The 23,852-nt window shown below is 32.7% G+C and overlaps 1 protein-coding gene across 1 annotated transcript in view; it reads left to right on the top strand.

Annotated features, from left to right (window-relative positions):
• LRP1B (LDL receptor related protein 1B) overlaps positions 1-23,852 on the top strand; it is a 1,897,925-nt gene that overhangs the window by 1,113,904 nt on the left and 760,169 nt on the right. The window contains exons 12-15 of the mRNA XM_073019651.1: positions 2,523-2,703; positions 6,699-6,918; positions 8,802-8,991; positions 19,051-19,173. Of these exons, the coding sequence (XP_072875752.1) occupies positions 2,523-2,703; positions 6,699-6,918; positions 8,802-8,991; positions 19,051-19,173 (714 nt within the window). The remainder of the gene's footprint in view (positions 1-2,522; positions 2,704-6,698; positions 6,919-8,801; positions 8,992-19,050; positions 19,174-23,852) is intronic.

Raw genomic sequence — 23,852 nt, 5'->3', positions numbered from 1 at the left:
TAAAATATCAAACATACATAAGACTGGTGTTCTATATGTATAACTTCTCGATCTAATTTATAAGTTAATTTAAAGCAGGGATCAAATAATGTGGAAGCAGAATGCTTCCCTTATCAATGTATATTTGTTGAGAAAGGAAGTAATTGATTGTTCAAGCTTTGTTCTGCGTGAGAGAAATTCCTCCTTGCCCTATTAAAGATAACCTAAAAAGATTCCCAATTTGCTCATAGATCTTTTCATACATTTTCTTATTTTAAAATTTTTATTCATTGTCATTCTCCCTATAACAGAAAAATAAATCAAAGCACAAACAGAAAACAACCTTAGAAAATACTCTAGGCTAATTCCTTTATTACTATCTTAATACAGTAGATACCTTGCTTAAGAAAAGATTATACAGAAATTATAGTGATATTATTACAGGAATAATAATCATTATATTTATGTATTATTTAGTATGTGCCAGCCATTATTTTAAGAATATCACATATATTTATTTATATATTATTTTTAGTCAAAGTTAATCACTGGTAAAAATGCAAGAAAATACAGAAAAAAGCATTTTAAAGACAAAAAACATAAGATATATTCCTATCAAGTAGTGCCCTTAAGGAAAGGAGACAGAAGAGATATAAAATATTTTTTAATCCTGATAGGTTAATAAAAACTAACATGAACTGAGAAGTTACTGTATTCCAGGAAATATGCTAAATGTTTACATGCAGTAGCTATTAATAGTTTGTCCTTTGTAATCACCCTATGAGGTAGGTGCTATTATAATCTTCACTTTCCTGATGCATCACTGAGTTTGTTTACCCAAGTGTCAGAAACAAAAATTTCATCCATACAGCATTGTAACTGCTTCATATGAAAAAAAAAAAAAAAAAATCTCTAGTCATATATTAAAAGGAAAAGTTTCAAAAATAATAGGGTTATCCAGCATGAAGACTTTCTTATACTGGAACAGATTTCAAATGTAATTCAATTTTTGAAAACCAACTAAGATAGAAATCAGCTATAGACTATAATAAATAGAAAAGAGTAAATAACTACTCTCGTTCCATTATGCAAGAATAGGAAAGTGCTCAGGAAAATTAAGTGTCGTCAATAAGTAAAGACAAAATTAAACTTCTTTTTCTAAGCATAGGCACAATTAACCTATGAAAATTACTCATATTGGATGGTAATGAAGCAGATAGCTTAGTGAAATTGGGAACATATCTGATTCACTATGATGGGATTTTCAGTTAGATCAGATCACATTTTGTATCAGTCATTCTGAATCACGACACGTGTTGATTAGCAATAAGGGTTACAAGGGAAAATTGTACGTTTTTTCCTGAGCCAGAAGGACTATGATTAAACAACATGATAATAGTAAATATCCTTTGTGTCTGCATACAGGGAAATGTGATACAGATTTCCTTGTAGTGTGTGAATATACAGCTCCTTCTCTAACATATACTACCTATTGCTTTTGTCCAGTAAATTCCAGTTCTGTAACTCATGCCAAAAAGGAAAAGAGGAAGTCTGTGTAGACTCCCATGGTTTTGAGAGAAAAGAAGGAGTTCATAGCAATTTTTCCTGCAACAGGAGAATGGAATTGTCGTTGTAATGTTGTAGGCTGAAGTGTGGTTTACAAAATAACAAAAAGCAACAACAGGATGCTACAGAAAGTTACCCTAGGAACTGTGCTGTTTTGAGTGTTTCCACACTGTGGGTCATAAGGCTTGGATTTTTATCCAATTGCTACGGCTTCGTGAACGATAATAGACTATAAGTAACTGCCTTCACTTTGAGGTTTTCGTTACCCCCCTTTATAAAATAAAGGATTTGAATTAGGTGAACTCCTAGGATTATTATTTGTCTATTACATTTGAATTATCATTGCCTGTATCTCACATAATCCTGTAATAGTATTCTTTGTAAGGTAAGTCTAAAATAGAAGTATTTCAGCGATTCCTTGCGATTCACTGTGGACGCAGTTCTGGGATGAAAGCCTGTCCTGGGCTTTCATATTTGTGCTCCTGCTGAAACTGTTCATCCTTGGGCAAGAGGACATTCATATTATTTTGATTACTCAGATTATATATTACAAGTTTGAACACGCTGACACAGTACTAGTAGATTTTTCTTCAGAACAGTCTATGTTGCTGAATTTGTCACTTACATTCAAGCTTTTTCACTCCTATCACATGTTCCATTTTTCTGCAGATCACTGAATTACAATAAATTGAGGTTCCATTAAAATCTGAGTTAATGACCATGATTAATTTGTTAACATTGTGTACGATTGAGAGAGGGCCTATTATTCACATAAAAAGACATTCAAAATAAAATTAAAAAGTATTCTGTAAAATAGTGACATTTGCAAAAATTATACCATAAAGATTTCATGGATCAGAGTTCATTCCTTTTTGAACTAAAGTTTTTATTAGGTAGAATATTAGTAGTGAACACTAATTTTACTGTAATTGTAAAAGCAGTTTCTTTCTTGTTTTTGCTTTTTTATATATATATAGATCTGGATAATGTAGAGGGCATTGCTGTGGACTGGATTGGAAATAATCTTTACTGGACCAACGATGGCCATAGGAAAACCATTAATGTGGCCAGGCTGGAAAAAGCTTCTCAGAGTCGGAAGACTCTTTTAGAGGGTGAAATGTCTCATCCCAGAGGAATTGTGGTGGATCCAATTAATGGGTATGAAATATTTGACTAGCTTTATATAAGAAAAATTATAGTAGATAAATGTATTTCTTACATAGTTAATAGTAGTCAGTTTTATTTTAATTCATATGTATAGCTGAAATTCCACACAAATGGTCTTAATTGATAAGTTACACATTTAATGGTTTTTCTGTCATAGAGAATGTACTAAATAAACATGTCAGAATACACTGACCTGAAATAGATTACTGCACAAAGATATATTACTTGATTTATTAAAATTAGCACTATAATTCTGTATTTTGAGCAGCCAACACCAAGATAATCAATTCGATTAGACAATCAATTCTATATTTTAAAGGCAATTGAAATTTAGTGTATTCAAAAAATAGCAAAAGTTTTTATACATTTCCTGCAGGTCAGGGATTTTATTAAATGGGTTACTATGACACTATTTTGCAACCCTCACAATAATCCTCTGAATTAATTGCTATTCTTATCCCTCTTTTATAAAGTTGAAAATGATAACTGCCTTGCCAAACACCATTCAGTTAAGAAAAGACTGGGTCTACATTTATTCCCAGGGAGCCTGTCTCTATGACTTGACTCTTAGCCACTAAACTTCACTGCTTTTCATTAGTCTAGGGTGATAATCACACAATTTTAGATACCACCATAATTTCCATATAGGGACATCATTTTCTAGTATGTATTACTTGTTTTAGAATGAAATATTTAGTCCAATTCTTGGCAATATGTTTTCTTTAGATTTTTATTCAGTGCTATTACCTGAATGCAAAACTGTACTTATAGAAATATCAAAGAAGATGGAAATTTTAATAGTATTTTATAACTTAAAAAATGTTATTTATTGAATATTTTACATGTATAGTTTTTTGGAGTGTTTTCCTTCCATGGCTTACATATTATTGTTTTAAGACATCAAAAAATAGATTTTCTTTACATTTTACTGCACATATACAAAAAATATGTACTGTTAGGAGGCATGTGAATCCCTTATAAACTGAGATCACCAAATTGCAGTTCCTAGAGTTGTTTGTGTTGAGAGTAGCTCCACATACAACCAGAGTGCTTCTTCGTAGGGAGTGAGTGAACTCATTGTAAGTGTTCTCATAGGGCATAATTATAAAGTAATATTGGTGATTTTATGTTTGGATTATATAATTGTCTGTTAAATCAGTCTTAATTTTTGAAGAGAGTATTTATTCCACACTGTCCAAATCTGTATGAAGAAATTTCTTAATTTTAAATTTCTGTCTTAAAACAGTATCTTCTTTCTCACTATTCTGTTAGAGAAAATGTTTTCTGATAGAGCTAAAGGGTCTTTTTTGTGCCCAAGAGATGACATAAATGTGGAAGTCATATAAACATATAATTTAGAAGAAAATTTAGAGCCCACTAGCTCCAGCTCTCTCATCAAATTTAGAAATCCTCTTCAACTTCTTCCAAGTTTATAGGCATCCAAATTATGTTAGAAACCTGTAGCATCTACGTACTTCAAGCTATTTGAAGGCAATTCTGAGTAATAGAATATTTTTTTCATTGAGACAATATCTGCATCCCTGTAATGTCTTCCTACCAACTGTCCCTATATACAAGGAATAAGTGCAATAAATATTATTTAAAACTAGACAGTGTTACTGATAAACAGAGGAAAGAGCTTATTTTGACTCATCTCCACAAAGGCTGGGGATAGTCTTCATCAGATAATTACATTCGAACAGGGCTTGAAATAGAAGGTAGAATTTTTCTTTCTGTATTAGCAGAAGGCCAGATTAACCTATGTTTTATGTGAAGAATACTCAGAGTTCCACCTAGAAAAAATACCTGTATTAGTTCCTGCTTATTTTATAGGTTGTATTTCTATTTTGTGTGTTCAAGAATTCTCATCATTTGGTATTGATTGCAAAGCTTTCATATTATTTTTTTATTCTTATTTTTATTTTTTTGAGACAGGATATCACTCTCTTACCCAGGCTGGAGTGCAGTGGTATAATCTTGGCTCACAACAGCCTTGATAGCCTGGGCTCAGGTGATCAATTCTCCCACCTCAGCTTTGAGACTAGTTGGAATTACAGGCACAAGCTATGCCTGGCTACTTTTTGTATTTTTTTGTAGAGATGAGGTTTTGCCATGTTGCTCAGATTGGTCTCAAACTCCTGGGTTCAAGTAATTCACCTACCTCAACCTCCCAAAGTGCTGGGATTACGCACATGAGCCATGGTGCCTGGCCTACAATATACATTTAAGCATATATATATATATATATATGTATGTATGTATGTATATATAACCTCTCTAAGATTGGCATTACTTAGAAAAATAATTTTCTTATATTTTGTTTAAATAAAAATAATTTTAAGTGATGGGTCAGTTGGTGAACAATTTCTTTTTTCAAATAGTAAAAGAATATGCAACATATTTAGAATATCCAGATTTATTTCATGTGTGTGTGTGTGTGTGTGCATGTGCACACACAGGCACATGTATGTGTGATTTGGGTCACAGAAAAAATGTATTGCCATGATCAAAAATAGAAGCTGTAGGGTAAGATAACTGCAATATTAATAAATCATAAATTAGCAAAAATAAAACTGCATTGATCAACTTTATATTAAAATATTTCAGGAAAATATCAATAAAGATGAAAAGATTGCATGTTTTGCCTTTGTATAGTTCATTTATATAGCTGATGTCAAGTAGTTATACATAACTAACATAGAATTAGAGCAAACAGAATAACTATCCTTTTTGTTACTAAGTTGTCCTAATTCAAAAATCACTTTAAGGAAGTACAAGACACAAGACATAAATATTTCCGTGTTTATTTCTAGGATTAATACAATTCCACAGTCTCAGTATACTTCCTTGGGTCTGAAAAGGCATATCAACATAATTGGAAACCGTTAAGAGAATTTAAAAAGAGCTTAATTGGTCTGAAATAATGGGTAATGTGTTCATCCTCAGTTTTCCCAAGTCGGCCAGTTTAGATCACAGTAGGATTTTTCGTCATGGTGACAGACTTTTTCCAAATGCACTTAGAAATTCTTAGGGTCTACAAAATGGGGGAGGCAGGGGATCTAATAAGGGTATTTCAAGGGTCAGCAGCTTAGAAAAGATTTGAGACTTTATAAAGTTGTATATGAGATGACTGGATTAAACCTACACTTTAATTAATAAACTCAAGAACTTTCACATGACCCTAAAACAACCCATGTGGTGGATTTTAACCTCATTCATGAGGGAATTGGAACATTCATTCAAGGCCCCCTCTCCTACTGTTAGAGCTTATACAAAAGATTTGTTTTTAAAGGCAGATGCTTTTGTTTGAGATAGAAATTAAAGCTCAAAATCTCAAGGTCAGTCAACTTGCTATTACTAAACTTATGTGCAGATAAATCATCTTCTGTAGATTTTGGGGTAATAATAAGCAGCAATAAAACATAGATTATTTGCATCAGGAAGACAAATCAGACCTAGCCAAACAAACTCAGTATGACTATGCCCCTTAGAGCAAAAGCAGTTCAATTACCTGTCTTAAAAAATAATAATTCATCTGAGATTAACTAAAGTCTGGAGTAGATCATTAACTGTGCCATGGATTCTCATGTCAGTCAATCTGCTTTTTAATCATGTAATTGATGATATACTTTTTGAGGTGGACAACATTTAAAATAGTAATGACCCAGAAAATCATTTCCTATACTTGGTATCAACACCTCCCAAAAATAGCTATTTGGCACTTACTGTCAGGTTCATTAATGTGTGAAGCCAGTAAGTGCGATAGTGGTGGCAGTTGGCTTTTCTGTAATAAGTGTAAACGCACAGTTCTACCAAACAAATCTTTGCTTTCCTTAAAACTTCACAGCTGCCCCCTCTTTGACAGATAATCACTTAGATAGGAGGACAAATCAGAATGAAAGTAGAATTTATGGAACTGTCAAATCTGAGGAAGTGTCTATACTGTGATTGGTTGTAATAACATATATGCATTTTTAATGTCTTAGTTGGATGTATTGGACAGACTGGGAGGAAGATGAAATAGATGACAGCGTGGGAAGGATTGAGAAGGCCTGGATGGATGGATTCAATCGGCAGATTTTTGTGACTTCAAAGATGCTGTGGCCAAATGGTTTAACTCTGGACTTTCACACCAACACATTATACTGGTGTGATGCCTATTACGATCATATTGAAAAAGTGTTTTTGAATGGAACTCACAGGAAGGTAAAAGACAAATGCTGCTGTTTTTAACCCACAGGCTTCTTTTTTTCACAGAGCCTTGTTGTGTTGTGTTAAAAATACTTTCAAGTTCATTTTTACTCCTCTGAGGTGCTGCCAATGGTCTCCATGGGGTGGCTGAAGGGGGCTGAGCATTAAGGAGCGCAGCTGGCACTTGCCTCTGGGAGATCAGGCCCAGCTCACTGTGGTGTGCCAGGATTTGTGGGATTTTTAAAAGCAGCTCTCAGGATATCAGAGCTGTTTTAAAATGCAGTTTTTCTGCATTATTGATGAGTTTTCTATAACCAAGCAACCCCACTCTATTAAAATGTGTTCAATATCTTCAGCTGAAGTTTAACATTATGTATGATGAGGAAGTAATTACGTCGTATTTAGTTGAATAAGTAACTTGGTGACATTGAAACTTAAACACATAGTAGGAATGAGCCGAACTTCAAGCTTATTGGTATGAATAGGTATCAGTTTCCTCTTGCTTTTTTTGCTAGAGTAACTGCAAAATGATTTAGAAATTCTTAGGTAAAATTGAAGATGATGCAATTGGCTGTGAGACAGAGGCATAGTTGACAAAACAGAACCTCTATATTTCCTGTTTTGGTTACCTAATTACACATAACACTAATAACTGACTTTATGAGTTAAATAATAGTAAAAGGGAATGTTAGAAATGACCAAAACACTTCCTTTAAGTTGTATTTCTTTTCTTTATGGAAAGAAAAACTGCATATTTGGCTAAGCCTACTCATTATGGATTCTGTTTTAGAAAGAAATACTAATCAATCAATGTTGATTGACTCTAACAATACTGTAAATACTTTCTTCAAATAAGTACAATTGGTTGGCATTTAACCTAATGTCACATACTTAACAGGTGCTAAATAAATCTTTATGCTTTCTTAGAAGATGTTGGTATGTAAACAATAAACATAATACTTTCATGGCCAGCATATTTTAGCTGACGAAAAGGTGAAAAAAATTAAGAAACCATGTCAATTATTCAATATATGATAATTTGGTAAGAATAATTCAGTTAAAAGGAGCGAAATTTAAATTTATGACCCTAAATTATTTAGATAATTTTCTTAATTCTCTAATATTAAGTGAATACAAAATCTTTTTCGTCTTGTATTCAATATATTTTTATTTGTGGTGAAAGGCGAAAAAGTATTATTATTGAGGTATAATTTATTCCCCTTCTACAATCCTTCATGTGAAACTGGACTTAAAGTTTTATCACATGATTCCTCCATTTAAGGAACAACAAAACAATATAACTAGAATGTAAGTGAATACATTAACATAATCAGAATTTAATTTGCCAGTGAGTTTTTATCTATTTACTAAGAATAAATGCATCTGTGTTTAAAATTAAAATCTTTACCACCTTTTCTGTCAGATCCAAGATTTCTTAAATTTGCATTGGCCCAATTAAAGTAAGAGGATTATTTTTACTCCCAATGCTGTTTGAACATCTTCTATCTGTTGGTTACTGGATGAGCAATGTTGTAATACACATGATTATTCAGATTGCTTTCTATCCCAGGATATGATACTGAAATATCATAAGCAAAAGAAACAGGAATGAGAGTAGGGAAAAGTCATTTTAATATTTGCATTCTTAACCATATTTTTTGTGCCATAGATGAAATAATTTTACATAGATAAAATGTAGATGATTTCCTTCAAATAGCATGCCCTAAAACAAACAAAAAATATGCTCACATTGTGAAATCCATTTTTCAAATCTATCAGAGAAAATGAGTTAAGATATTAGATTATTATCTGTTATACTTATTATCACTTTCTCTAAATATCTGGTTATGTTTCTAAAGTCAAGTTCTGATTTTTCACAATGTGTTTATATTTTACAGATTGTTTACAGTGGGAGAGAGCTGAACCACCCTTTTGGACTGTCACATCATGGAAATTATGTGTTCTGGACAGATTATATGAATGGTTCCATTTTTCAACTCGACTTGATAACGAGTGAAGTGACATTGCTGAGGCATGAAAGACCACCCCTATTTGGGCTTCAGATTTATGATCCACGAAAGCAACAAGGTATTAAAAAACAAATAAAAATGCTTTTGAGATTCACATATAATAATACTTCACAGTAGTTTTAAAAAGTTTATCTTGACAGCATTGCTACAGTTTTATGAAAAAAGATGTCAAATTTGCTCCAAAGTCAATCAAATCAGACTTTGTTATCATAGAAATTTACTTTTTGTTGTTCTGAATAGCCTGAGTGATTATCCCTGGGAATTCTCTATAAGTGAGGTTTAAGGTTTTCTTCAAGTGTTTCCTTTTCTTCATGTGATTTTCATTGAAGAAAGCTGTGTTAGTTATTTAAAGTAAAACGATTATCTTAATGTTTTCAAAGAGTAAGAATGGTTAAATGTGAGAACTTCCTTAGTTTGAAAAGAAAACTATTGAAAATTGAAGATACATTATACAAGAAAAATGTTATTTTAAAAAGTATATTAGTATGTTTATCTGATTAGTTTCAATGCAATTTAAGGAACACATAATTATTTTAGATGATACAAAAGTAATACCATCTATCACAATATTTGTGTCTTCTTAAAATCAGATAATATGTTTTATTTGTGTGAGTTATTAATACTTATTAGGACATCTGCACATAGCATTACTCAGAATTTAGGTACTGAACAAAGAAAACAGTTTAGTACATTATGTGGTAGGTTTTTTGTGAGTCTAAATAATCATTTTTCCTTTTTCTAATAGGGATATCCTTGTAAACATTTAATGAGCATGCAGTTCAATACATTTAAGATGAATAAATTATATTATGAATTTCCTAACACATATGCTATCAATAGGAAATTATCTAGCAACAGAGTGTTTTAAGATACTTCAGCTAGAACAGTGATCCTAGAGCAATAAAGCTTCAGTTTTTTCCCATTGTATTAACATTGCTTCAATGGAATACAAATGCAATTGTATAAAATAATGGAAATGTATAAATGAGAAATATCAATAGCTGATAAAAGATAAAATTATCTTTTAAAAGAATAAAACTAAAATTATGTGGATGGCACAAGCCATAGCTATGGACAAGAAATGAGGAATGGAAATAATTGCCTGGATAGATTAAAAAGTAATATTTTGCTATATTCATATAAACCCTGCACCCCCACCACACTACCATAGTTTGCCTACACTGAACGAGAGCCCAGGATTTGAATAGAAACAATCCTTTTCATACTGTGAAAGATCTGCTTTTCAGGATTATACTTCTCTCTCACTTCACAGTCCAATCAATATACAATCACATTTTCCATTTCCCTTCTCTTTAGAATTGTTCCTCTTGAATGTCATTGCTGAATTTCCCTCACCAAAGTCCATAGCATTTTTACCATCTTCAGATTCTTTTTTTTTTTTTTTTTTTTTAATTTATTTATTATTATTAAACTTCAAGTTGTAGGGTACATGTGCACAACGTGCAGGTTTGCTACATATGTATACTTGTGCCATGTTGGTGTGCTGCACCCATCAACTCGTCATTTACATCAGGTATAACTCCCAATGCAATCCCTCCCCCCTCCCCCCTCCCCATGATAGGCCCCGGTGTGTGATGTTCCCCTTCCCGAGTCCAAGTAATCTCATTGTTCAGTTCCCACCTACGAGTGAGAACATGCGGTGTTTGGTTTTCTGTTCTTGTGATAGTTTGCTAAGAATGATGGTTTCCAGCTGCATCCATGTCCCTACAAAGGACACAAACTCATCCTTTTTTATGGCTGCATAGTATTCCATGGTGTATATGTGCCACATTTTCTTAATCCAATCTGTCACTGATGGACATTTGGGTTGATTCCAAGTCTTTGCTATTGTGAATAGTGCTGCAATAAACATACGTGTGCATGTGTCCTTATAGCAGCATAATTTATAATCCTTTGGGTATATACCCAGTAATGGGATGGCTGGGTCATATGGTACATCTAGTTCTAGATCCTTGAGGAATCGCCATACTGTTTTCCATAATGGTTGAACTAGTTTACAATCCCACCAACAGTGTAAAAGTGTTCCTATTTCTCCACATCCTCTCCAGCACCTGTTGTTTCCTGACTTTTGAATGATCGCCATTCTAACTGGTGTGAGATGGTATCTCATTGTGGTTTTGATTTGCATTTCTCTGATGGCCAGTGATGATGAGCATTTTTTCATGTGTCTGTTGGCTGTATGAATGTCTTCTTTTGAGAAATGTCTGTTCATATCCTTTGCCCACTTTTTGATGGGGTTGTTTGTTTTTTTCTTGTAAATTTGTTTGAGTTCTTTGTAGGTTCTGGATATTAGCCCTTTGTCAGATGAGTAGATTGCAAAAATTTTCTCCCATTCTGTAGGTTGCCTGCTCACTCTGATGGTAGTTTCTTTTGCTGTGCAGAAGCTCTTTAGTTTGATGAGATCCCATTTGTCAATTTTGGCTTTTGCTGCCGTTGCTTTTGGTGTTTTAGACATGAAGTCTTTGCCCATGCCTATGTCCTGAATGGTACTACCTAGGTTTTCCTCTAGGATTTTTATGGTATTAGGTCTAACATTTAAGTCTCTAATCCATCTTGAATTAATTTTCGTATAAGGAGTAAGGAAAGGATCCAGTTTCAGCTTTCTACTTATGGCTAGCCAGTTTTCCCAGCACCATTTATTAAATAGGGAATCCTTTCCCCATTTCTTGTTTCTCTCAGGTTTGTCAAAGATCAGATGGCTGTAGATGTGTGGTATTATTTCTGAGGACTCTGTTCTGTTCCATTGGTCTATATCTCTGTTTTGGTACCAGTACTGTGCTGTTTTGGTTACTGTAGCCTTGTAGTATAGTTTGAAGTCAGGTAGCGTGATGCCTCCAGCTTTGTTCTTTTGACTTAGGATTGTCTTGGAGATGCGGGCTCTTTTTTGGTTCCATATGAACTTTAAAGCAGTTTTTTCCAATTCTGTGAAGTTGTTTAACTAAATGCAACACATGTAGTGAAAAATGCCCTGGGCTTAGATCTGGGTCCTAACATCTTCTCCTTTCAAAACTTTGGACTCATGATGAAAGATTTAACAAAAATAAGAAATACCTTCTTCATAACATTTCCATGATGGTTAAATAGCTATTTGTTATTGAAAAGCAAAACTTCCATAGCACTGTGCCTGACAAACAAATTATGATACGTAACTTGCCTAATAATTTCTCTAATAAAGGACATTTGTTTTTAAAGTTACATTTTAAATAAATATTCAATGGAATAGTGCAGCATAATAATATACAATGAAGTACATAACTCTGATAGATAATATTTTTGGTGTTCTGAAAGGTGTCATTGATGTATAATAGTACAATGTTATTCCTTAGATGGAAAATGGTCTTTTAAAAGTGTTTTTCCCCATTTTAATTGACAGGACATTAAAATAAAAACTGAGCTCTAATTACTAAATTCTTTTTCAATTTTTATTGTAGAAACCATAATGTTTTGTCTTACTGAGTGAATGTACTGAGAATAATTGATTGATAATTTTTATTAACTTAGTTGAATTAATCAATTGATTTTAGTTTTCTACCACTTCTTCATATAGCTAAGGATTACCTAGTACTTAACTATATGTTTGATCAAGCAATACAATATGGAAAGGATTCCTGGTTAATACCATTTTTTCTCTTTCAAGGGACATTGATATTAGATAATCTACTTGAGTTCTAAATTTTTAGTGTCTTTTACTACATTGATCAAAGTAGCTGAATTATAAAGCAAAATACATTCAGATGTCCAGATGTGGGCAGTTTGTCTTATTATAATTTTCTCCCAATGGTGTTACTCTTTACATCTTTTGAACATCAGATATTAATAAATATTTGAAAATAGATGATCCATGTCCCATAAATGTTGGTTTCATATTGTCCTGTTAGACTGTTTTTCTTTTTTCCCCTATGGATAAAATTTAGCAATTGAATAGAAAACCAAATCTCTAAGTAGTACATATCTCCCTTTCTTAATGGAATAAAAGAAACTAATCTTATAAAACCTTAGAGTCTCTCTCTCTCTCTGAGAGAATACAAACTATATGACTTTATTTATATATAGTATATATATACTATATATATTTATATATAGTATATATATACTATATATATTTATATATAGTATATATAAACTATATATATTTATATATAGTATATATAAACTATATATATTTATATATAGTATATATAAACTATATATATTTATATATAGTTTTTGTACGTATGAATAGATAGTATTAATACACACATACACACACACACACACACCCCACCTGACTAGAACATCATGAAAAATATTCGGGAATGCTTATAATGAGATATCTAAATATTTTAGACTCATTGTCAGAACATTAGTCAACTAATCAGATGCCCCCTTACTCCTCATATTAGAAGAGACTTGTCAACAGCCAGGCACAGTGGCTAACACCTGTAATCCCAGCACTTTGGCAGGCTGAGGTGGGTGGATTACCTGAGGTCAGGAGTTTGAGACCAGCCTGAACAGCATGGTGAAACCCCATCACTACTAAAAATACAAAAATTAGCCAGGGGCAGTGGTGGGAGCCTGTAATCCTAGCTACTCGGGAAGCTGTGGCAGGAGAATGGCTTGAATTTGGGAGGCTGAGGTTGCATTGAGCCGAAAATGTGCCACCGCACTGCAGCCTGGGTGACAGAGCGAAACTCTGTCTAGAACAAAAAAGACTTGTCAAGTTACTTGGAATATACCAGCGAATTTCAGGAAGGTAGATATAAATACATAACATACTAAACAGAAAGGTACCTCTAGGAAAGAATTCCTAAGTAATTCTTAGGGATTTAGTATCAGGATGTTTTTCTCAGATACTACTGTCATTTCTTCTGGTAAAATTTATAAGCTTTCCTTTTTCATTAACATTAGGTATCTGGAACAAGTTTTTAAAGCTTTCTTCTGCTATTCCTCATATAAAGAGCAGCAATTGTGTAAAATAATAGTCTTTCCTTTTCATTTTCTAGGTTCAAAAGCACACTTTGATTTTTTGTACATTGTGGGGAATGAGATAATCAAAACTAAGTAATATTTTAATAAGGGTTGATTAAATGTATCCTATTATTTTATGACAAATAGAATACATTTATTAACCAAGAAATAGCTGTAACTATTAAAACTGGGAAGTGGATTAAGCATTGTTATTTAATTGTCACAACATATATCTAAAATAGATACTATTGATTTATATTTTATGTATGAGAAATCCAAGGATCAGACAGACGTAGCCATTGGCCTTCAAGTAACACAGTGAGCCAGGGATTAAACTGAGATTCGGATTCTGATTCGTTTCACCAGAAAGTATTTTTCTGTGTTTAATTTGTGTGGCCAATTTAATTTCCAAAATTATGTATCTTCTATACTTTTAGATAGAAGAAAAGGAATGTGAATCTTCTTTGGTCATTATAATTTTATCACTGATGAGTTTTGTATTCAAATGTATATTTTTAATATAAAACTCCCCTTGACTGCTTTTATAGAATCCAGGATTTAGAGATTTTAGGTTATACAGGACTAATATAAGAGACATAGCAGTTTTTACCTAATGTATGACATATTTATTAATCACATTATTTTATAGGTTTAATAAAAACCTTTCGATTTGGTGATGGGACCATCATCACAAAATTTTTCTTTCTTTTTAAATCTCCCATTTTTGAGATAATCACAAAAAAAAACAAAAAAAACACAAAATTTAAGGAGTCTCTTAATATAGTTATACACACACACTTATGTAAGTGGCTTCAAAGCAAGTCAAATATAAACACAGTCTTCAATGAACATCTGATTTTGAAAGAAAGAAAAAGTAAGAAACATTTAATCCTTGCCTCAGATTGATTGACATTGTTCAAAATCAATTCTTCTGAAATTATACTAGATTAAATACATAATTCATCTGGCCTTGGGATCTCACTCTCTTAGCCTTTATCTAACTTTTGGAATACATGAGATATCTACTGCCCCTTCTAAACTACAAGCTCGAATATCCTTACATTAGTTAGGAAAAAAAAGAGAGAATCTCCATAGTTTTACGTATTTTATATTAACTTCAGAGATTTCTCACTTTGCCTATGATAAGACATTGAGAAGTCAAGAGTCCAGGACACATATAGAAAATAAGTTTTCTTTATTCAATTTTCAAGAAAATTCAGATTAAAGAAAGCCTGAAGCAATGGAATTTCTTTGTGCTGGATTTTATGTTCTCTCATTTGATCAAAAAAAGATACTTTATTAACAAAAGTTAAACTGCTAATGTCTAAAAACATTAAGATGTTAATATAGGCTTGTGAAATGTTTTCACTTATTATTTGTGTCTTTACTACCATTCTTTGGAAGTTCTATCTATCCACAAACTTGTACCTGTGCCTGCACTCCAAATGATTGTTCTTATCTTTCAAACTACTAACTAAAAGTTGCATTCACCACTTATTTATTTAACTAATGTTTATCAAACACACTCTATGCCGTGCACCATTTGTAAGGTGGAGAATAATTTTGCTTCTAGAAGATACAAGATTGGGGGAAAAAAAGACAAAGTTTTTGATAAAGCCAGACATCCATCTTCAACTAGATATTGAAAACTATTCTTCATTTGCATTCCTTGCATCTTTGATTTTTAAAAACTATCTACTTCCTAAAAGTAACAGACTTTTGTTGGTTTTGGTATATTATATTTAGTATGTCTTTTTTTATCTAATTTTATTTTAATATATATAAATAAGTTAGTGTTTGAGAACACAATTTTAGAGAAAATCTTATTTCTAATCATTTATAAACAAATATAATCATAATGATTATCTAGAAATAAATGATAATTTAATAGGAATTATTTCCTATTTCTACATATTGGAAGAGTCATTTAGTTGCTCAGAGATTCAGTTTTCCTACCTGTAAACGAGATAAAACCTTCCTTGAAATTTTATTTTAAAAATTGAATAAAATATAATATATATGTAAAGTAACTAGCTCTGAGATCGAGTCTAATTTTTCATTAACAACAGCTATTAATATGTTAATGTTTTTAATTAATGTATAGGTCCGTGTTTGAAAAGTGGTCATTAAAACATATTTTAAAAAAGATATTTTTACATAAAATATTTTTCTAGTTCTCGGAACTTCAAAAAATACTATCATATGAGCTCTGTCTGGAACATATTAATGAAATTCAAAAATATATTGGGTTACTATTAAAATAAAAAAGATCTAAGCCCTTCAGAGGAGAGATACGGAATTATTCAAATTAATTTAGATTTTGGATTTCTATTATGACAGAACAAATAACCAATTCCTCTCTCTTAATATGTAGTATTAACAGAAAATAAATACATTTCAAAGTTTGAATAATGCTAATTTATTTTTAAGTACTTAAATTTCATATTCATTTAGAATGGTATGAGGCACACCACTGAATTAAAGAATATATTTAGCATATAATTTCAACATTTCAATATGTTGTCAGTAATTCCTTATTTCTTACTGCTTAAATTCTTTATATATTTCTCAAAATATATTGAATTAATTCTAATTTTCCAGAATCTGAATGCTCCTAAAATATTAAATATACTATTTCATCCTGTACAGAATGTGTACAACATAGAATAACTATTCATTTTATGAAGCATTGCATTTTTATCCCATGATCGTGGAATAAACATGACCTGATCTGGAAGCTGCTTAAAGCATTTATGCATTTCCTATTTAAAAAAAACCTCTGTGTTAGGCTTAATTGCCCTCTGAGTTCAGCAATTGATACTGTAGCATGAATTATTAGCTTTCTTGGCTTTCATATGTATTTTTAAATTTGTTATAAACACAGTGAATTAAATTTATTTTTCAAGATAATGAAATGAGAATATACTTTAGGTCATTTTTTCTGATCAGTGGGCACTCAATGATAACTTGTGGTAATGTATTGAATATTTATTGCATGAAGGAGCATTTTAGAGTTTTTTTTCTCACGTCTTATTATCCTCCACATAGCATATCCAACCTCTGAGGCTCACAGTATTACAACCTAGTCTGTCACTTTAATCACACTGCTGGTATTTGCACTTTAATTATTTTATTCTCTTATTGTATGGCTCTAGGTAATTAAAAGCTCGCTATTTTTAATGTTTCAGTAAAATCTTCTGATGTAATCCAAATGTTATTTATTGATACTTTGAACAAACTGCAACATAGAGTAATATCACCCTGCGATTATATTACCTGTTGTATTGCTAGTGTTGCGTTCTCTTTAAAGTTTGACACATTTATAGGTAAGTATAGTTATATGTGGCATAGAGATGGTTCAGTCAATGATGGACTGCATGTATGGTGATGGTCTTATAAGGTAATGGTAATGTATTTTTACTGTACCTTGTGTATGTTCAGATACAGAAACGCTATTATCATTGTGTTATAATTGTTTACAGTATTCAGTACCATAACATGCTGTGTACAGGTTTGTAGCCCAGAAGCAATATTTGATATATAGGTATACAATTTTTTAGCACTGTGTTTGAAAAGTAGTCACTTAAACGTGTTTTAAAGACGACATTTTTTCCATAAAATATTTTTCTAGCTAACTTTATTTTTATTTATTTATTTTATTTATTTTTTTTATTTTGAGACGGAATCTGGCTCTGTTGCCCAGGCTGGAGTGCAGTGGCGCGATCTCGGCTCACTGCAAGCTCCGCCTCCCGGGTTCACGCCATTCTCCTGCCTCGGCCTCCTGAATAGTTGGGACTACAGGCGCCCGCCACCCCGCCCAGCCCAGCTAATTTTTTGTATTTTTAGTAGAGATGGGGTTTCACCGTGTTAGCCAGGATGGTCTCGATCTCCTGACCTCGTGATCTGCCTGCCTCGGCCTCCCAAAGTGCTGGGATTACAGGCGTGAGCCACCGCACCCGACCATCTAGCTAACATTTTTTAGCGCCATGTAGTCTAGGTGCGCAGCAGGCTCTACTATCTAGGTTTGTGTAAGGATGCTCTATGATGTTGGCACAATGATGTGATTACACATTTCTTAATATGTATACCCATCGTTAAGTGATGCACAAGTGTAAATACACTTTCTTCCTTTCCTTTCCAACCTGTAAGATGAATTGGCAATCTAAATTGTATTTATTTGTACCAACACCTTTACAATTGTTCAAGGATACAACATTACAGCTAGATAGGAGGAATAAGTTCCAAGGTTCTATACCACTGTGGGATGATTATAGTTAATGATGATATATAGTTTCAAATATCTGAAAAGTGGATATTAAATATTCACAACACAAAGAAATAAGAAATGTTTGAGATTATGGATATACCAATTACCCTGATCTGATTACTATACATTATGTTTACTGAAATATCACTATGACTATGAACAATTATTACTTGTTGATTTAAACATAATTACTCAATTTTATCTGAGAGTCTGCAAGGGTGCCTGACATAGGTTCGTGAATAGCACCTCTGTGAATTTCCTCTCATGACTGCTTAATTGATGTCTATCTTATACCTCATTCGTGCCTCTGCTCGTTAGATCCACCGGGAGAACACTTTCACCCTTGTGAACTGTACATTCACCTTATACCAGCAAGGCTGCTCATTTTTGAGTCTTCACAGATGTCCTGTGATTCCTGGAGTCCTCAATACACTGACTTTGTGGTGTATACTGCACAAGATAAAAGAATACCCCACCCTTGCTCCCACACTCATTTGCTTTCTGTTTCCTGGGGCTCCAAAACCACATTCTGAGAGCCAGTGGTCTACTTTCCAAAGAACTCAGACCTGAATACAATAGGCCTAATCTGGAAAACGATCCAAGACAAACACCATTCTGTTCTTTCTCTTTCCTCACCTAGTACCTAACTTCACTCAGACCTCTATCTCCTCCAATTAATGAGAAACTTATCCTTATCTACCAATGCATCACATATTTTCAAACATTAATGAATTTAGTTATGATTCGGCAGAAATCCTGACTATATTACTAAATATATAACATACATAGCACATATATGTGTATGTAATTACATCTATGTTCACCTCCTGGAAAGAAAGTGAATCAGAGTTCTCTGACGCATTTGCTTTCCTCCTCTTGCAGGTGACAATATGTGCCGAGTAAATAATGGGGGCTGTAGTACGCTTTGTTTGGCTATTCCAGGAGGCCGGGTGTGTGCTTGTGCTGATAATCAACTTTTGGATGAAAATGGGACAACTTGCACATGTAAGTTATTTGCATGTTACCCTTATTGTTTATTGGGCTCTTTCTGGAGACTAGAAGCAGAAGAAACTAAAGGAATTAAAATGAGACTTGGAACGAGAAATTCAGATCATTACTTAGATATAATTCTTTTTAGACTATAAATTATTAACTGACTAATTTTGAATATACAGAGGAATATTGACAATGATAATATTTTGTGGAGTTCACTGCTATGTGTGATTTAGTAAAAACTGTAAATAAGTATATGCCATAGAAGAATAAGAGAACTTAAAGCAGTTGCAACTAAAAATGCATTGTTGTTGATTAGATAGATGGTATGTTGACACACAACATAGGTCTACAATGACTTTAAATGGCTTCCTGATTCAGTTATCTATATTAAGTGGTGAAGAGCAAGGAGTGAGACAAAAAGACTTGTAAGGAATTTACAGACTATTCAAATAGTGAATTAACTGGATTGATTGATCTGTGTTAAAGGCAATTTTACTAACTTTTGCTGACATTTCTCAATTTACTGCATCTTATTATTCTGATATGACTTTTGAAATTTCTTCTTTCTACCCCATATGGTGTCCCTTAAGCACAGTAACACCAGCAATGCTATGTGTGTATTGAGAACTATGTAACATTTTGAGAATGATTTAATCTTGAGTTGTGTGTTAGAGTTCTCCAGAAAAACAGAACTAATAGGATGTATATAATACATAGAGAGATTTATTGTAAGGAATGGTCTTAATTATAAAAACTGATAGGTCTTAAGATCTGCAGATGGCAAGCTGGAAATCCACAAGAGTCCATGGTGTGCATCTAGTCCAAATGTCAGCAGGCTTCAGACCCAGGAAGTGCTGATGGTTCAGTTTATGTCCAAAGGCAAGAAGAAACCGATGTCCCAGTTTAAACAATCAGGCAGGTGAAGTTTATTTTGCCTGTGACAGGTTTGGCCTTTTTGTTCCACTCTGGCCAACGGATTAGAGCGAGTTAATCCACACGACTGAGGGAAGTCTACTTCACTTACTTTACTAATTCAAGTGTTAATCTCATCCAAAGCACACTAACAGACAGATCTAGGATAATGTGTGACGAAACATCTGGGCACCCCGTGTCCCAGTCAAGTTGGCATATAAAATTAACCGTCACAAATTGCTGAATAAACATTTCATGTATTTATTTTATCATTTATAATGATTGTCTCTTGTGAGACAGGAAGGATAAGTGTAATAAAAAGAACTTCAGTTTATTGATAACATCTTATCTCTTCTGATGTAGAAAAGATATATTTTTAAAAGGATATTTAGGATTTAAGACATATAAGAAAATATCTTAAAAATAAAATAATCCACTTATAATGCCAGTATTTAGAAATAAACCTCTAAGAAATCTTAATACAGTTTCTTATAGTGATACATCACTGGGATTTATTTTTACTACTAATGATAATAATTGTAGGTAAAATTGAGTGAATGTTTACACTAGTATGGATGTGGCATTTTGTAAAACAGTTTGTGATTTTTGTTAGTCTTTACAAAAACCATGTAAGGAAGATACTATTACTATCTGCATTAGTCCATTTTTATAGTGCTGATAAAGACATACCCAAGACTGGGCAATTTACAAAAGAAATCGGTTTAATGGACTTACATAGCTCAGGAGACCTCACAATCATGATGGAAGGCAAGGAGGAGCAAGTCATATCTTACATGGATGGTGGCAGGCAAGAGAAGAGAGCTTGTGCAGGGAAATCCTGTTTTTAAAATCACCAGATCTCATGAGTCTTATTCACTATCATGAGAACAGCATGAGAAAGACCTGCCCCCATAATTCAGTCACCTCCCACTGGATTCTTCCCACAACATGTGGGAATTGTGGGAGTTACAATTCAAAATGAGATTTGGATGGGGACACAGCAAAACTGTATCACCATCTCCTTTTATAATGTACAATTTAGACTTATAAGCTAATTATTTTGCAAGTTCACATAATTAGCAAGTAGAACATTTGGAATTTAGATCCCCAATTCTGTCATTTTTACTTACTATGAGCATAAGCATCTTATCATGTAACCAAATATCTTTGTAAACATAATTTTTAATGACTGCCTTTCAAACCATTTATTTTCTTTTTAGTTGACATTTGGTATTTATGATGCATTGTTATAGGTAATTGTCTGTTTCGGTTACCATTTATGGCTTTTTATGTATTTTACCATATAGTTTATGTCTTTTAGACATAACAATTGGACACTGTTATATCTTCTTTGGGCATTTGGAATAATACCCCCAGTTTTAAATTATTTTATTATTATTTTGAGTTCCAACTACTGGACATGAAAACTTTGGTTTCTTTTCTACTACTTTTCTCATCTTCTTCACTTTCACTTATTATAAAATTAGCATATCTGACCAAGAATATGATTTTGAATTACCAAAAAATAAGTCCTTTTTTATAAAAATATTTTTGACATTTATATTTGATTTGTTAATCAATTTTACGATATTTTTAGGCCTAGATCAGCGTTTCACTACTTGTATTGCTTAGTACTTACAATTTTTGCACTCCATTGTTCATTTATTCATTTCACTGGTGTGTAGGATAGAGGGAATATATCTTGAAATAACTTCTTCAAGAAGACTATATAGAATACAGTGGACCGTCTGTACTGAACACTTACACTTTCCTTCCTGTAATTATTTCCTAAACAATATAATTTGGAACCTATTTACGTAGTATTTGCCTTGCATTAGGTATTATAAGTAATCTAAAAATGATTTAAAGTATACGAAGGGATATGTGTAGGTTATATGTAAACACTGCACTGTTTTATATAAAGGATGTGAGTATCCATGGATTTTGGTATTTACAGGGGATCCTGGAATCAATCCCCCCTAGATATTGAGGGATGACTGTATATATTGTTGAGTTCCAAATATGCCTCCTTTGCCTTTTTATGTAAACAACATTTCTTCTGAATATTAATTCTTGGCTGAACAAAATCTCCCTTTAAAATTCTACAAGTTTGTACCTATTGTATTCTATAATTACGTACTTCAGAATACAAATATGAATTTTACCTTTCTAGTAAGGTTTTTTTTTTCTTCTTTAATAATGAAACTTTGTAAATGGCCTGTAAGTTGATTTTTGTGGAAGATAGTTCTCAGCGGTAAACTTTCTCTGAGTCACCAGGTGATTGTTTCCATTTCTTTATTCTGTGGTATTATTTTTTAATTCTTATTTTATTGTTTATCATCAGAAAAGAAAGAAACCTATCAAGATCCACAGTTTTCCAGCAGGCAGGGATTAAGTATGACTTTGAACAACTTAAAGTCTGCCAAGTTGGCTGCTAGGCTGAATCTTATCTTAGTTATTGGGAGAAAAGATATGGTTTTTGTGTACATTTGCTAGTTTAATTTTTCAGTTTCTGCCAAGGAGTCTTTTAAAATTGTTTTCCTGGCATAGAATGAAATTTTCTGCTAGCCCAATTGAATGACTCTGACATTTTGAAAAGATGAAATGTACATGCATGCACACACACACACACATACACACACGCACACACAGAGTAGCTTTCAGGGACTTCTACGAGGTCTCATCATGCCTTTGCTCCACCCATAAACTTCCTCTTAAAGATGGAATGTAGCACAAAAAGTGCTCTTATTTTGGTAGAAATAAGAGCAAAGGAGATACACACACACACACACACAGAGAGAGACTATATATAGTGTGTGTGTGTATATATATAGTTATATACAGACTATAAGGTCTGTATAAGGTATATATAACTGTATACAGACCTTATAGTCTGTGCTGCAGGAGCAAAGGATCTCTCTGTCTACCTAAAGATGGACAGGCTTGTTCAATTTCCAGTGGCATAACTTAGAAGGACTCATGAATGAATTTTTAAATCTAGTTATATTGGCCTTGTAAAAAGTGAAAATTCCCTTATGATAATGTCAGTAAAATGATCAAGAGGCCAAACTCTCAGAGATCTGGTAAGTTTTTATTCTTGCTCTTTATCATTGTAATAAGTTACAGGGGGAGGGGACCTGCATTCATCAGGTACTAATATTTGCATAGTATTTTGAGGTTAAAATTTTCTACTTAGGTTTTTAATTTCAATTATGTGGATCATAATTAGTGGATCATTGGCCTTCAAATTATGTTTCCTATTTAGTTTCATTCTTATGCTCCATTAAAAATGTATGGGTTACTTTTAAGTGAACACATCTATATTGATATAGATATAGGAAAGATATCGATAGATGGATGAATAAATGAAAAAAAAACGGCATTGTAAACTACAGGGAAAAGAAAAAATGAGAGGAAAAACACTATCAGTATAAAAGTGAGCTGGAACAAGCAGAAGTAAAAACAAAAAGAATTGTCACTAAAAAAAATCTAGGAAGTAAAATCCTGCAAAGATTTTATCATGACTTAAATGAATTGTTATGATTTATATCAATTTCCTATTTCCATGTACATTCTGTGGCTGTAAAGAAAATGAAAGATGAGTTACAAATCAGTTCTCTGTGAGTTTAAAGCTTGCTCCTTTGGCCCACAGTGCAAGTGGAATGTACGAATCAAGGCTCATTGGGGTATACACTGACCCTTAATCTAGTCTCTAGTCCCTGAGGAGGGAAGCCTGTGGAACCTCCACCTGTACTTGTAATAGACACATCTAAAGC

The sequence above is a fragment of the Chlorocebus sabaeus genome, chromosome 10 (genome assembly GCF_047675955.1).
Source record: "Chlorocebus sabaeus isolate Y175 chromosome 10, mChlSab1.0.hap1, whole genome shotgun sequence".
Lineage (NCBI taxonomy): Eukaryota > Metazoa > Chordata > Mammalia > Primates > Cercopithecidae > Chlorocebus > Chlorocebus sabaeus.
Note: the sequence above shows the minus strand (reverse complement) of the source record. Positions and strands in the feature narration are given on the sequence as shown.